Raw genomic sequence first — 15,774 nt, forward strand, 5'->3', positions numbered from 1 at the left:
AACGTTCCAAGATGTCGGCGTTCTTGTGGTTAGTGGTCTCGCGGCCCAGCTTTTCCTCTAGAGTCAGTATATTAACTCTATGGCCAACACGATAGGAAAGCTCGAGAACAATGGTTATCCTTTAGGCTTGCTTGCGCTTTTTTCTGCAAGTAATAAGAAAAATGGGTAGTAAATGCGCCAAAATAGAAATTCAAAGATCCCGAAAGTTGCCATGGAACCAAGCTGAAATTTTTTGGCACCAGACGGCGTCATAAAGTAGCCAAGTTGGCGCAATGTTCTCATTCTCATAGAAGTTCTCATAGAAGTTCTCATTCAATAAAAACGTTGATTAGGTTGTACAAAAGCCACAATTTACAAGACCTCCTAAAAATCCCATGGCATATGGCAAGGCGAGTGCTTACGTCAGTTATTATCTCCGTCTCTATACTACTTCTGACATGAGATTGTGCGTTGTTGTCTGTTTACTTTGTTCTCATTGCATGCGAATTCCTTGCTTCGTGAATGAGAGCGAGCCTCCAGGTGCACACAGTCAAAAGAATAAAGAGCGAGAAGAGCTGCAGACAGAAGCAAATGTTCGCAAGAAGAGAGGAATAACTTACCGCAAACAAGTAAACAGGCCGAGAGTGCCGAAAAGAAATTTCGGTCAGGTAACCGACCCGGTCAGCACTCGCCTCCTTTCCATTGACGAAAAACGATCCTGGAAACTTACCATCGCCTCTGCATGCCTCGCATTAGGCGCCTCTGCAAGTATACGATGACCCCGGATTCTCGCCACCCACAAAGCGTTTCTTCTCACGCATCGCTGCTAGTTCTTGCTGTGGCTCCCGAGTCCGAGAAGGCTTACCGAAATTGAAGCATCATTCGCTGTGGACACGTTCCTCTCCGGTTACGGTGCGCCCGTTGCGGAGGTGAAACGCGTATTCCCCCGAGGAAGGTGCTGGCGCCTCGCAAGGTGCCGTCGTCCTCTACGTGCTCTCATGAAAATGGAAGCGGCACGGACCGTTGCCTGTGCACCGGGACGCAGCGTAGTACAATGCTCGAGCCCGGGAGCATCGGGACGCGCCCGATAACCGACCTGCAGCGGAGCGCTGCGGATGCGAGAGTTGATCCGCGACGGTTGAGCCCTACGGGCCGGCCTTGCGTTACGCGATTCTGCGTGTTGCTTCGGTAAAGTACACACGTGCGGTGTCCTCTGCCGAGTGCGTGTGCGCGGGCGTGCGCGCTGATTCTCAATGGGACGAGCTTGTGGCAGCAGCGCCGTGGTATGGCTGGCGATGCTCCTGGAAGCGACGGCTGTGTGTGCCATGGTCATGCCGGGACTTTGCCCGACGCTAAAAGAGAAGGACGAGTTTGATCTTCACAGGGTAAGGAACAGTTTGTCCAATTGGTCTCCCGTTGATAATGTTTCGAAGATTTGGATGAACTTACTGAACAGCGGAACGGATTTTAATGTGCGATGCTGTGTGCATTTAAAACCGACAAATGTCCATATTTTACCTGAATGTATGTAAGCTAGCAAAATCACAATTTGTTTATACGCGCCCGCAGTAGTCTATGAAACTTGCGGACAAAAGTTCTTGTGCAATGTGTCATCTGGAGTGCGCTGGTATCTCTAATACGCGGGACAAGTAAGTTCCTTTGAAGTAAACCACCAATCTTCACGCTCTTACCCAGGGCAATTTCGCCGGTGGGACACGGGCACATTCTCCTTTAAGCTTTCAGTGAACGACAGAGCAAAGAAAAAATGAAACGGTGGTTCTTCGGTTATGTTACGAAATTCAAGCTGATTCAGTGATAGTATTGAAGCAAAAGAAAGAAAAGATGATGACACAAAAAAGTAAGACAGACAGGATGAGTGACACCTTCAGCTGTCATGCGCTCCAAGTAGCATCGTGGCACCATACAAGCGCGCCAAATTTTCTGTTCAAGTTCAAAATTGTGTATCTTGTGTGGTCATGAAGATGAAAATGTTGGTTGCGTTCTGGAATACGTGAAGTACACATATGAAAGAAAAAAGAGAAAAAAAAACTAGTAAGCTTGGACAAACGGCCTCTCACATAACAAAAGTTACTTCAACCGTGGCCTGAAAAGAGTCTTCAGAAAAAGGCGAACATCTTCATAAATACTTCTTACTGCAGACTGGTCTAGACAAGCACTTTTGATGAACAGCTATGTGTAGCTATATACGAAGCGATGTGTTAGTCCGTATACTGTGGGTAGAACTTGGACGCAAATGTGTGCGTCTGAACGTTACATTTCAACGTGAACTCCTACAAGCGAACTGTTCATTGTCGTGTAATTTCCTTCAGTTGTCTCAGTTTGCTATATGCTTTCTCTTGACTAGTTCATTGTTTTGTTTTTTGGTAACCACTTTTTTTTTGTGCTGCAGAACTTATACGAATGGAGTAGCCGAGGTGATGTAGACCTCAGCCTCACCACGGGAAGCCGACTAAAACAGAACAGAACAGATAATGGTGTATCTGGTCAGTGTAAATAAAGATGAAAAACGTAGGAATCCATTTGTTTTGCCTCAGCATTAGTCACTATGAAGGCTATGGCCACCTATGGTGTGCTTCGCTCCCGTTTCGCTTCTTTTTTTTTTTTGCACAAGTGTTGTGAACATCAACCGATGATTTCATTAAAGCATGAAGTGCGTCTGTACCTCGTAGTCTGTGCGTGTGGGAGGGGTGGGCTGGTGGGGGCGGAGTTGAGTGACAGATATAGAAGAGACTGCAATGGCTGACCTACAATGTTCTACCTGCATAATTCTGGCTGCCTTCTAGTAGCTCAATAAGCGTTTCGTTAGGAACTAAACAGCGCAAAAACAATGGACGGACACACAGAGACAAACAGCGCTCGTTTGTCCCTGTCTGTTCGCCTGCTGTTTCTGCGCTGTTTTTTTTTTTTTTTTTTTACGATCGTGAACAACCAACTAGCCCAAATTACCGCCCTTGTGAAGCGTTCTGTGCATGAGCACTATGGCGTCCTCGCCGCGCAGCTGTCGACAAGTCGTTAGTGTTGAGGCTAGTCCTGACTGATAAAAGACGTCGCGGTAAGGAGATAAACGGTTCTTCCAAAACCATGACAAAATGCAGAACCGCGCTAACAACGCAGATCCGCATAAACCGATTGTAGACAGAGTGCTGAAGCAACCAAAGTAATACAACACAAACGTATGTGTATACGATGGTTTGAGATTACCACAACGATAGAGCTTCACTACCTGACGTAATGCGTCACTGAACTGATAAGTGCATAATCGTTTTTGCGAGCAAAAATGTTTATTAATTGGGCACTTTAGTGTTTTGTCACGTTTACTATTAGTGAAATTCGGTTACCATATGAGATTCGTAAAGAAGTTCCGTTCCTTTCGCTGGCGACATTTACTAAAGAACAGATGTGCTATATAAGCATTTGTCGTGTGCAACCTCGCCTTAACACCTTCCGTGTGGATGAAAGGCTCTGTAGTGATCGTGTGCCGGTGGTATTTCTTCTATAAGGTAAGGTGTCATTATGTTTGGTGGCAAATATCTGCATTTGTACATACAGTACTCAGCAATTGAGACACTATAGACGACCAGCGTGGCACCCCGTGTTTCTTTGCGCCACGAGTGGGCACAGCGGATACCGAGCTGGCTCATTATGGTATACAGTTAAACCGGGAGCCTTGGTCCCGCATTGTGACAGCATTTGACCAACACACGATTACCCATAACCATCAATGGTGGCAGAATAAAGCACCTGGTGCCGTGCGGGCCGGATACCACTATTTCAACTGCCGGGACTATACTTTTATATGTTTGCTCTCTCTTTACTAAAAGCCTCGGCACATTGTTGCAGTTTATGGGGACCTGGTACGAGGTACTGAGGACACCGTTCATCATCGAGTACATGGTGAAATGCGTGAGATTCCATTGCTTGGACAAAGGCGAAGAGAACAGCGTAGGTCTTAAGGTTCTTGGTGAAAGATCACCGTAAGTTATTTTCACACTTGACGGCTTTATTCTGCCAGGGCAGACAGAAGAGTACCGCTGAAACTGTAAATTCACCAACGCGGTGTGTGTTTCTCGTTGCAGTGTTGCCGCAGTGTTTACGACCGGCGACAGGTAAGAAAAAAAAGCAAGTTAATGAATAAAAAAATCATTTTTCTCGTGGTATGAGCGGACATATATAAGCAGAAAAAAAGTCAATTAAATAAATCGCGGCGAAGTCATATGTACACTTGAAGATGACAAGAAGCACGCTAGCATCGGGAAATATAAACTCAAGAAAAGCTCGTCACATTGCTCACAATTCTGACGCACATGTTCAAGTTACTTTCTCATGAGTTTACTGAACGAAAGCGTACAGAAAATATTATGAGAAAAGGCATACAAATTTTAGTGTGATAGCTTCTCCCACACATATCATTATGAACGGAAGTCTAATTTTGAGCTTATGCGATACAACCTACATTATAATAAATAGGATTGATGATAGCAGATTTTTTACTGAAATATCGAATAAATGATTTATAAAATCGCAATAACTACCCTTCTTTTTCTTGTATAAAATCTTGGCCGAAAGATACACCATAGTTATGATGAGACATAATGTGACAGGATGTTTGGAATTCAAACAGTGAACAAGCGAATCAGAACGCATGTGGGCATATACTTAATCACAAAGAAATTGTTACGATAAAATTGTTGGTAAGGACAACAAGGTTACTAAGTTGGATATCACAGAAAGGTCTATCTAATTTGGGCCCCAGATGTGTCTGGTTTCCCTTGCTGTCCCGACAAGACTTTCTAAAAGATGTACTTGTTATTTTCCTGTACGCACGCTGTGCCAAACGGTGCATTATCAATGTATTATCGCTTGATTAAGTGACTGCTTAATCGAACCGACTGCTTGTTCGCGTAGAGGTGACGGCCTGTCTATTGATGGAGAAATTCTTACGAGAGACGCCAACAGTCCATATGGAATAAGACTGAAAGGAGGTAAGTATCCTTGGGAAGGTGTGTTTTCCCGTAACTAAGATGTAAAGCGTTTGACTCATTGTGCACGTATACCTAAAGGTTGTACTTTCGTAAAAAGACGTTCTCAACGTAATGCTAATGCGATATTCAAGAAGACATAACCTTGAGACGGATTTCTTTCATTTTACGACCAGTTAACATCGAATTGTACCTATACATAAATGTGCCGGATACGTTACCCATTGTTTTCATCGCTTACCCAAGTAAAGAAAAGAACAACTGATTAAGAGAGATAACATTTCGTGCTACCCATGACAGTGGCAGTATCCCTGAGGTTATCTGTGCTTTTACCTTTTAGTTTCTACCACAGTTGGATCTCAGGAGCCGCGCCAAGGAGGGGGGGGGCACAGGCCCCCCTCCCTCAAGAGTAAACATATAAAAAACACAGGCCATCAGTTTTCTCTCTCCCCTGTATTCCCCCTTATCGAAGGAACTCACTTGTCATGATCTTTCTCAAGTAAAAAAAATCCTGGCTTCACCCCTGCTAACTAAGGTCAGGCGTCACACACCAACATTTCTGTTGTACTCTTTTTTACGCAGCCTCGTTCCACTACGCTTCTCCCATGATAGTCTTGGACACAGACTACGACAATTACGCCGTGCTGTGGGCTTGCGAGAACAACATCATCAGCGGCATCGTTCGCAGAGGTACTTTAGCTTTCTTTGGGTAAAGGGAGACAAATTCACTGTTTGAAGGCGCAGTCATAGATCACGGGTTCGCTGACATTCACTAGGCGAACTTCCTATGAAAAATCAATGTCCTAATGACCGATGACATAACAGCAAACGTTATTCATGAGGTGGTCTCGATGCCTAATTCAACACATGAATATGTTTTCGTAGTTCGTATAGCATAAATCTATTAAACACGAACAGTTGAGTAGAAATAATAAGTTTGCAGTCAAGACAGTAGCTGATCACCGTGATTTATCGTGAATATTTAAGCTTTGCCAAGTTTGTCGCTACAATGATGGAGAAGCTCAGAGGATCCAATATAAAGTTCATGCATTATGTTCTTGCTTGCACGCTTGTATTTCCGCCACCATGGATTCCTGAGCCAGCAACTTTCAATCGCAATAAGTGGAGTGATTTGCCTATTATTTGGTTTGTTTGTGCCTGATGAGTAAAATGCCCTTCTCTTAGCGTTGGCTTGACACCATGCAGTAACTTCTTAAATCGAAGTGTGCCACAACGTGCGATTTTGTTCCCTAATTTAACATTGGCATTAAATGCCGCGAGGATCGTGTAAGGCATTTTCATGATAGAAATCAGGTCAATAATGCGGACAAGCCTGACGTGTTGGCTATTATTTAACTATATAAAACCGTGTGAAGTTATCATCATCTGCCTTGATTTGCAATTGATAACTGGTCATCAATTGCTGCCGACATTTATTTATTTATTTATTTATTTATTTATTTATTTATTTATTTATTTATTTATTTACTCAACAATACTGCCGATCCCACTCGAGATCAGTGCAGGAGGAACACTTATTAAAGCGTCACATACTAAAAGTCATTGCTTAGTGGAAATTTTCGCGACAAGAGATCATCCTGCCAGGGGATGCATTATCAATATCAAATAAGCTCTGTTTGTCGTCTGCAACTTGGTTTTTATGTGTGCTTCTTTTTCCAGAAAATATATGGGTTCTCTCAAGGTCACCGACGCTAAATGCCACGATGCAAAACTTTATCATGGACCACCTGAAGAAACAGACCTACAGCACATACTTCCTTATGCCAACTGAACAAAAAACATGCAAGGGCCATCCTGTACGGGAAAATGCAGCCGCGAAAGGGTCAAATGGAGAATAAATCACGGTTTCAATAAAACTTCAAGTTTCATGTCATTGTTAGAAATTCTGTTAAATATGATATAGCCCTGAATTTAACAAGAAATCACGAAGCATTACCAGCTTAGTTGCCCTGCTTAGTCGTCCGGGCGAACTTGGTGAAGGTGTTTGGCATATGAACACATGACGGGACAACTACGAAAACGCACAAGACACAGCATGCACAGACATAAGCATGCATGAAGTCGCGAACCCCCAACAAATACGGCATACAGGCAGGACACATTGCGCATACGTGTGACACAAACACGGGTGAACTTTATTTGTCGATATGAGCTTCACGAAGAGATGAGAAATTAGGAGCTACACAACACACTTACATAAGAGCCGATGGTCGTGCCCGGAAAAACGCACGATCGTGCGAGGGCGAACAACAATGAGAAGCACAGGTTGACTAGCACACCATACCTAGAAACGCGGCCTCGCACAAAGGTTTCATTCATATTGAACGTCACCGATTTGCTACGGCAATGGACGTAGAATTGGAGTACATAGTATTCGCTTATATACATTTCAAACAAGTGAACGAGTGATCTCACTCATGAAAAACATAACTAAGTGAAAGAAAAACACACACATTACGATTTCATCGGAGTAAAGTTTTGAGCCCTGACTAGGTGCTGCATCGGAGGTGAACGGACATCACATGCGCTCGTATAGAATGGCTTCGAGGAACTGTCATTCAGAGTTGTTGCATTTTTATGTCGAAATTAATACGAAATGTACGTTCGTTTGTGTAGCCACTAAGCAGAATATTAGGTTCACAAAGGCGCAAAAAAGCTAAAAAGAAACATCTTAGCGCTGAACACGCTCGGCACGTAGAAGCTTTAGAAACTAGGCTAAAAACAGAAGGCGGCAAAAGCTGCTGTAAATTATTGACTTCATTCAGTCATACACAGATTGGGGAATTATAGCCAACGTTATCCAAGCTTAAGCATACGGAAAAAGAAAAAAACAATAACCCCTACAGTATAAAATTATGACTGCTATACGTGGTTCGGCAATATGTCCTCATCCGAGAGCAACAGAACGTTTGTGTTGCTTAAGAAAAAGACAGGAAAATGAAACAAATATGTTGGATAACGTCAGCTGGGACACTTTATATATAAACAATTCCAAAAAAAATTATCAGCCTATAAATTTGCTATACACATTAAAGTCACGTGAAGGCTATAATTGAGAAGGAAGCCTATCTTAAAGGCTGGAGAATTTTATTCAGTCTGAAAAATAAAAATGTGCCACGAACGAAACAATCATGGCGACCCTCCCGCACAGAGAGATTGTGTCGTTTCCAGACGACCTAAAGAGACTTTGTCTAATAATTTTTCAGCGCATTACCAACGGCTTATCTTTAGCTTTAGCATTAGCCAGAAGACGCACTTAATGTCTTTCATGATGCTGTCATTTAACAGACATTCTTAAGTGCAGTAGTTTTAAAGCAAAGTTAGCACGAAATTTTCGTGCGCGCGAGTTAGCATTCTAAGTGCTTTTTAAGTCATCCTGATCTGACTTACACATAGCATTGTTTCCAGACGAGTTTCTCCGATGCTGGCTATCATGGCTAGAAAATGAAATGAGAGTGTTACCATTAACTGATTATAATGCGTGACAAAAGGTGACGAAGAGATCCACCTTGTTTGACAAAGGTATCCGTACTTATTTTTCTTTGGGATCGCTTCTCCTAGTTTACTGGCAGTGAACGATAAAAAAAATTTAAAAAAAAAGAAACTGTCGTAAAGTGCACGAGAGTTATGCCAGCAACGAGTTGATAAAAAAAAAAAAAGGTCCTCTACTTACGCGAAAGTCCGGAACTCGCTGGCTGCAAAAACATGATCGAAATAAATAAAACATTTTCATTTCATTTAATCTAAGCGCGTACCCAGACATTATATTTTAGGAACATACCGAAGAGAAACAATAATTCAAGCCACCCTTGCTCCACACCAATGAACATGCGTAAGGCCCACTGTTCATGCACACGCCAAACAGATCAATAGTTTGCGTTGTTATACCCAGCTTACGTCAGTTCTTGCTTTGTTCAGTATAGGTGACACGAAAGCGCACAGCATATTCTCAGCCAACACGACACATATAACTGAAGGATGGATGTGTTTTGCTTGGCTTGGAATGTTCAAAATAAACCCAATCATTTTACAAGCCCGCACGTGCCTGCGACTGTGTTACAACAATGTTATATAGTCTTGACGGCCACTCGGGTATGAAGAAAAAAAAATTTGAAACCCTGTTCTAAAAATGTACGTACTCCGGAAGCCTTCGTTAAAATATGTAATGATACAAATTATAAAGATTTCGCATGAGCTATAACTAACTTCCCTCACACGCACGTTTCGCTATGAAACTTATATATTCATGCAGACTAAAAATAATAATGTAGCATGAGGAATGTCAAACTAAGGCGAAAACGTATAGGCAAAACGGAAACAGTTTTACAAGGGGCCGAAGTAACTGTGTGATCAGGCGAGAAATGTGAAACGCAATTGTGCTATTGTAAACTAGTTTTTCAGAGGAAACTTTCCCAGCTTTATCGGAAAACTTAAACACCTCTGTCTTAGATTCATCCCGGCCTCGGGAAGCCGACGATATGGTGGCTTCAAATGGCGGTGTCTAAAAAAAAGCACATCAATCTGGTTCCCCTCTACACCGCTTTGCGTTCTGAAAGAATAAAATATCGAAGGTGTCCCACTTTCTTTAATTGTGCACTTTGTTCTCAGTGTCTACTTTTTTGCATGATATATACCAAGAAATAATTAGACCCACTTCCCTGCCGTCCGTCACTCTGCCAAGAACGGAATATGCTTATTGCGCACTTTCACACGCGAAATATGATCATATCTTGTACGGGCACTATCAATGAAGCGGAATCAGCAGTCCGCATGACCTTCGTTATAGTATGTACGATGTTGGCTGAGTAGACGCTAGCTGACACAATCTTCGCACAGCATCAACCGAGCGTTGAAGAAATGTTAGCTCGAGTTTCGCGCGAATCTCGCATCACGCCTGGGCTGAGGGCATCATCCCGTTAGCTCATCGTATAAAATAAGTTCGCTGTTGTATTTCCTTCGAACAAAAAAGTCCAGATTCTGAAAGTTTTCTGGCGAACCATTCAATTCCACGCAAAATAAAGGGATGTTTTGGAGATTTTAATAAGTACGGTTAAGTCTGCCTAACTGGGCTCGTACGCACGAAAAAGTTGTTACAGCATTCGGTTCTTAAAAACCGATGCCAGTCAGTAACGATGTTGTACATATGGTTAGCGAAAGCGCTGGGCCAACTAAGAACAGCAGTTGCCGACAAAAGAGAAAAAAAAAAGCTTTGTGAATGAGGCCCATTGTTTGTAGCGCACAGTGATGGTTAGTGTTCGCTGTAATTTAACCCCCGTTTTTAGCTCTTTAGCACCAGCCTACGTGCATCAAACTGGAAAAACACGTTAACTAAGGACGGCTTGTTGCGGAACTTAAAATTAACAAACATTGTGAGAGAACAGAGCTGCACCCCTTTGTACATCATTCAAAACTATTAACCGGTGTTTTCCACAACATAAAATTAGTGCTCTTGTTATCGGTGTAGCTGTCTCCACATTCGCAGTTAAGCAATTCTTTGTCGCGAACGACACAGATTCATGATCGTCATGCGAGATTCGCGCAAAGCCTCGCGTGCAAGCATTGCGTGCCACGTAAAGCATGCCAGTAATTAACGTTGCCGATCAACGCGACAGGAACGGCTTCCCCGCGTGCACGTGAGCTTCGCATGGTGTCCGTCACGACGTGATGCTTCTGGCCCATCGGAACTTGACAACTGTGGGCTGGCCCTCTTGGTCCCCGCTGCCGCGCCGGGCTGTGCTGCGCAGCGGACCGGTGTCATCCCGATTCAGCCGCAGGTTGTACCTGAAGCGGGTTCCGGGCAACCACTGGAGGGGCGCCCACGACGGAGCTTCAGTGTCGAACGACTGCGAGGGTTGTTCAGCATCGTGTGATGGGATGCCGTTGGAAGAGGACGAGGAGTGGGAGGTAGAGTTCGATGATAAGGAGATTGGGTACCAGGTGGTTTTTGTTGACGAGGTTCCGGAACCTGAGGGCCGCGACGACATCTGTGGGTGGGCATGAAAGCCACGAAGGCAATTAGAACGGTGCAGACGCGAGGAGAGGAATGCAGCATGCGCCAGCCACCACACCCAGAAATCGAAGCTTTCGTCTTACGTGTTTGTGTAGGCCGTTGTCCGCTGCGTGCGCAGAGAAAGTGTGCGTTTTCTGAACAGGCCATCAATGTGAAAACAGAGCGCAAGCAGCAATGCCGGCCTCGGTGATTTAGCGTATGAAAAGTGCCAAGGTAATTCCAATGAAAAATGATCTACTACATGGGTAACTTCAATCACCAAGTTGTTCTTAGTCCAGAAGGCATCTGCCTGCCATTGTATTTTACAAGTATTTTTCGGACAACAATAGAACAGGATTACGTGTACATTCTCTGAGAGTATGTAAGCTTTTCCCAATGGTACTTACGGCCACTTTGCATGTTCTGGTGTCGTAACAAGACATGAGATACGACATTTGGCTGGAATATGTTCATTAGGGCACAGAACACAGCGTGCCTATGACTCGACAGAAATTCAGGGGAAGGTGGATGCTTGAAGCGATGTGAACTTATGGCACAAGGAATCTTGAAATGATGATCACTTATGTCCGTTACATTTTATTTGTCTAGCTGTATGATGCCGTACATCCTTTTGATTGATAAAGGCTTGAAAACACAACTTAGAGCAGCTTATCACGTTTTCAAAGTCAAATCATGCTGCTTTTTAAAATTATTCCTGACGTCTGGATTTCGAACAGTATAGCTCTGTACTATTATTGCGATAGCAATTACATGGAACCTCCAGGCGCATTTTTGCTGCCAGCGTCGGCGTCGGTGCCGCCGTGAGGTTCCGAATAAATTCCAAAACCGACAACATCGTCCTGTGCGTGGTATGTTCTATGTGCAAGTGAAAGCGTGTGAGAGCAGCCGATGAATGCGGCTCAAGCGGAGATGAACCGCACAGTCCTCCATCGCGCTAAAGGCCCATACAGTGATCTCGGAGGCTGGGCTGCGTGGTTCCGGCAGAAGCTGCGTACTTATGTCGGCGGGGCGCGGTCGCGCGCGCACTATCTTGACCAGAATCAGCAGACGGCTCATACCCTTGTTCGTGTTGCGTTTGTGTTGAAGCGATAGACAACACGAAGGTCGCTTTGCTCGCTCTAGCGGCGCGTTTCTTTACGTCGGCGTTTTGTTGAGTTACGCCAAGTCGAATGCTAAAGTAGTTAACTGCTAGCCACCTTTTGTAAGGCATTCCAATCCGTTGCTGTCTCATTCAATACTTCGCCCATGCGGCGAAACCGTGACTGTGTTGGGCTACTTGCTTCACATTAACCACCATGCCCCAGCACACATGACATTGCATCCAATCTGTGTTTTATTAGAATTCTTCTCGCATAAAATAGCGGGAACATGTAGCCGGCAAGTCCGGAAGGGTTTCAGGTGACGCTCTCAAATATACCGTTCTCAAAAACCTGCCAAGGTAGTCGATAAAAATGCGTTCTTGCACATTGACATATATATTGCCACCGTACAGTGAAGCCCAATCTGCAATTTAACAGGCCGTGGAAAGGAGGCCAAGAAATTTTATGTTAAAGCTCGTCATCTAGAAAGCGTGGATGATGTTTAAAATCAGACCACATGCAATCGCCTAATAGTTTTATCAGTCAATAACATTAGTTTATTAAACAACAATTATTGGAAATTGCTGGACAAGAAATTCCCTGTTCTTTCCATGCACAGTCACAGAATGGGCTTATTTAACAATGTCAGAGTTACAAAAATAATTAAATCCCATTACCTATAGAAAGATTTCGCATCCCTTCAAGCCTGCGTCTTCGCGTGAACTTCTGTTTTCATTTAATTATATTTATGAGGAGTTATAGATTGATTATTCCAAACGCGTAGAGTAAGTCTGTAATGTTGAAAAAATGGCAACTTACCGATCCTTTCAGGATGCTTCCCGTGTTTACGACGCTCCTGAATATCGCTTCTCTCGTTTTCTTGCTCATGAAGACGTGGCAAACGAAGATTCCCAATCCCTGTTGAAAGAATTGTTACCGTGTACATTTTGCCTTTCAGCAATAGTAAAGCAGCGCAAAGAAAAATAAAAGACGCAACGCCGGAGAGTAAGATTTCATAATAGTGAACAAGGTGTCTTTTCCTTAAATTTCCATTTTCACAACGGCTGCTCTTGATTTCTAAGAACTACTTATTATGTATCCGAACTTTCCTTATGCTTCAAGTAAGAGGCTGCGTTTACATCTTGAGGTCCTGTCAGATTATGTGGAGAAAAACGAATAGTTTTGCTCGGAAACCTTCACAGCAAGTTCACCGAGCTTTCACGCATTTAAACCAAAAACGTGAATTCTAGTGATTTCCGGCGCCTGTTCAGGCCACAATTTTTAACAGCGGAGCTGCTTAAGCTGTAGGTTGCTATGCATGGTGTTGGCAAAAACTACGCAGAACTATGACGTCACTACGCGTTGTTTAGCAACAACGTGGCACATCTGCGCCTAGCTTCGCAACGCCGGCCTAGTTATTCCAAGGCACGCAAAGCCAATAAAGAAGCGTAGTATAGAATAGCCAGGGGATGGGGAAGGAAAGTAAGAATGAGGAGGAGTCAGGTGAAGGTGAGGAGGAAGGAAATAAGAAGGGGAAAGGGTAAAGCATGGCAGCCTTGTGCAATGTAGTTTAGCAAAGGGATGGGAAAGGAAAGTGAGAGTGAGGAGGAGGGAAATGATAACGTAAGGGGGTGAAGCATAGCGTAGCCATGTATAGTACAGTATAGCTTGGGTGGGAAGGGGAAGTGAGGGCGAGGAGAAGGGGAAGGCCACTATACTCCGCGACAACTTTTCTTGGCACCACTGTGGAAGCTACGGAGGCAAAGTGCCTGCATGCGCGCGCGCCAAGAAATAGTACCTATATTTATTTTCTAATTCGAAAAGGTACCTAGCTCAAATAAATGAAGATTTGTTCATTATAAAAAGAGAACGAGTATGGGAAGCCGTTCGTAAAAAAAAAGTTATTGTAAACTTAAATTTTGTTTCTCTTTTTTATTTCTTAGACAGCACCGCGTTTTCCTCACGCCTGCTCTCTCAGTAAACATGGCGTCCGTGATGCCGGCTGAAACGTGTGCGGCCGCAAACTCGCCGTTTCGTTCTCCGAAGAAGCTGTACACTAAATGTGACAAAAAGTGGCTATCAAAACAGACCAAGCAAGTTATCTGCAACGTCTACGCTGGAGTGAGGCGCCGTCAGCCTGACTTGTCTACAAATGCAGTGTGCCAGACTGTCGCCGAGCTCACCGGAGTGAGCGAGCGAACAGTTAAGCGGGTCAAGGCTGAAGCTCTGCGGGCCCCACTTGCCTCCCCAAAGCGCAAGAAATTGACTTTCTCGGGCCAAGCTGAGAAGCGCATCACTGGAAAGACGCGGCTCCTACGCTATGACACGTTTGCGTTGGCAGCACTGCGTCGCAAAGTGCACAGCTACTTCATGCGCAATGAAATACCCACGGCAGAGAAGCTACGCAACGACGTGATCAGCGACCCTGACATGGACATGCCGACCATCAGCACTCGTACGATCCAAAGAATGCTGAACGACTTGGGGTTCGCCTTCCGAAAAAGAACAAGGAATTCCGCGTTGCTAGAGAGAGACGACATCGTTGCTTGGCGTCGAAAGTACCTCCGCACCATCCGAGAAATGCGGAGGCAGCGACGGTAAGTTCTTACGTTCTTTTTATTTCTGCAAAATTTCTGTTCACGACGCCTGATTGTTGGTAAAAAACTTGACGCGAGTGGTGAGCATGCGTGTGTGCCTACTGGTTAGCGAAAACAATAGGTGTGCTTTGCATTTGTGATCGCCAAACGTGTGCTATTGACGTGAGTGATCGAAAGCCTTACATAATCCTGACTTAAGTCGCAGCGAAATTCCCCATTAAGATAGGGTGGCTGTTCATGCTTGCGCTTGTACGGTAAATAATAGTATTCGCCGAGGATTCCGTTGCATGTGGTGTAGATTTAACTCAGCGTTGTGTATTGCAGCATTTCCCGTAGCATCGTTTGAGAAGACTTACTGCCGTTTTTCCGCGTAGGGGCACGGAATCTCAATGGCTTGGAGAAAGGAATATCTAGTGATGGTTCTCGGAATTGTAGATGTTATTGAGCGAATACGCTACGCACGTAATTGGGGATTGGGGACGTGGTAGCATCAGCTTTGATGTACAGCCTGCAGGGGCGTAGGCAGAAATTTTTTTTTTTTTTTTTTTTGGGGGGGGGGGGGCTCCACTTTCGTCTGAGCTGGGGGCCGGGCCGGACTATGTGGTCGAGTGTCATTTTGTGCTCTGTATTCCGTGGAAGAAAAAAAATTAGGAGGGGAAGGGGGGCACAGGCCCGGAGTGCTGCCCTCTGGCTACGCTTCTGGCAGCCTGAAACAAGTTTCCTAAACATTGGTTTCAGTCTTTCACAGAGAGAGTTTTGCCAGCTTATCTATGTTATATGTATTCACATAGGTTTTGTCAGTGCACATTTTTTTGCCCTTAAACAAAGGCATAACCTCGGATGAAGGCTGCCTGCTTTGTTAATGGGCTCCTTGTAGTGAAAGTGCGCTGTTAACAATAAGACTGCTTTCTCTTTTACAGGACCATCTACTACCTTGATGAGACCTGGGTAAATGCCGGCCATACAAAGGGGAGAGTTTGGACAGACACCAGCGTGATGACTCGGCAAGACGCATTTCGTCAAGGGCTCTCAACTGGCCTCCGTGCACCGAGCGGTAAAGGAGGACGCCTAATCGTTTTGCATGCTGG

The 15,774-nt window shown here is 44.4% G+C and overlaps 1 protein-coding gene and 1 long non-coding RNA gene across 2 annotated transcripts; one reads left to right on the forward strand and one right to left on the reverse strand.

The window, feature by feature from the left end:
* Positions 1 to 1,213: 1,213 nt before the first annotated feature.
* Positions 1,214 to 6,862, forward strand: LOC119387635 (lopap-like). The gene is made up of 6 exons (XM_037655092.2): positions 1,214 to 1,364; positions 3,841 to 3,974; positions 4,077 to 4,106; positions 4,906 to 4,982; positions 5,562 to 5,669; positions 6,660 to 6,862. Exons 1-6 carry the CDS (start codon positions 1,233 to 1,235, stop codon positions 6,836 to 6,838), a joined length of 660 nt encoding a protein of 219 aa, XP_037511020.1. The 5' UTR covers positions 1,214 to 1,232; the 3' UTR covers positions 6,839 to 6,862.
* Positions 6,863 to 7,112: 250 nt separating this feature from the next.
* LOC125757697 (uncharacterized) lies at positions 7,113 to 13,013 on the reverse strand. Its single transcript, XR_007415443.1, has 2 exons — positions 12,909 to 13,013; positions 7,113 to 10,984 (listed from the first exon to the last, which is right to left on the reverse strand). It is a non-coding gene; the product is annotated as an uncharacterized LOC125757697 (long non-coding RNA).
* Between the last annotated feature and the right edge of the window lie 2,761 nt (positions 13,014 to 15,774).

Source organism: Rhipicephalus sanguineus, chromosome 3 (assembly GCF_013339695.2).
Source record: "Rhipicephalus sanguineus isolate Rsan-2018 chromosome 3, BIME_Rsan_1.4, whole genome shotgun sequence".
NCBI lineage: Eukaryota > Metazoa > Arthropoda > Arachnida > Ixodida > Ixodidae > Rhipicephalus > Rhipicephalus sanguineus.

What these genes read in the sequence shown, in the direction of transcription:
- LOC119387635 (XM_037655092.2), top strand. Translation starts at nt 1,233, where the DNA reads ATGGGACGAGCTTGTGGCAGCAGCGCCGTGGTATGGCTGGCGATGCTC. An exon ending in GTGTTTACGACCGGCGACAG is followed by an intron (nt 4,107 to 4,905) that starts GTAAGAAAAAAA and finishes TTGTTCGCGTAG; the next exon opens with AGGTGACGGCCTGTCTATTG. An exon ending in CAGCGGCATCGTTCGCAGAG is followed by an intron (nt 5,670 to 6,659) that starts GTACTTTAGCTT and finishes TTCTTTTTCCAG; the next exon opens with AAAATATATGGGTTCTCTCA.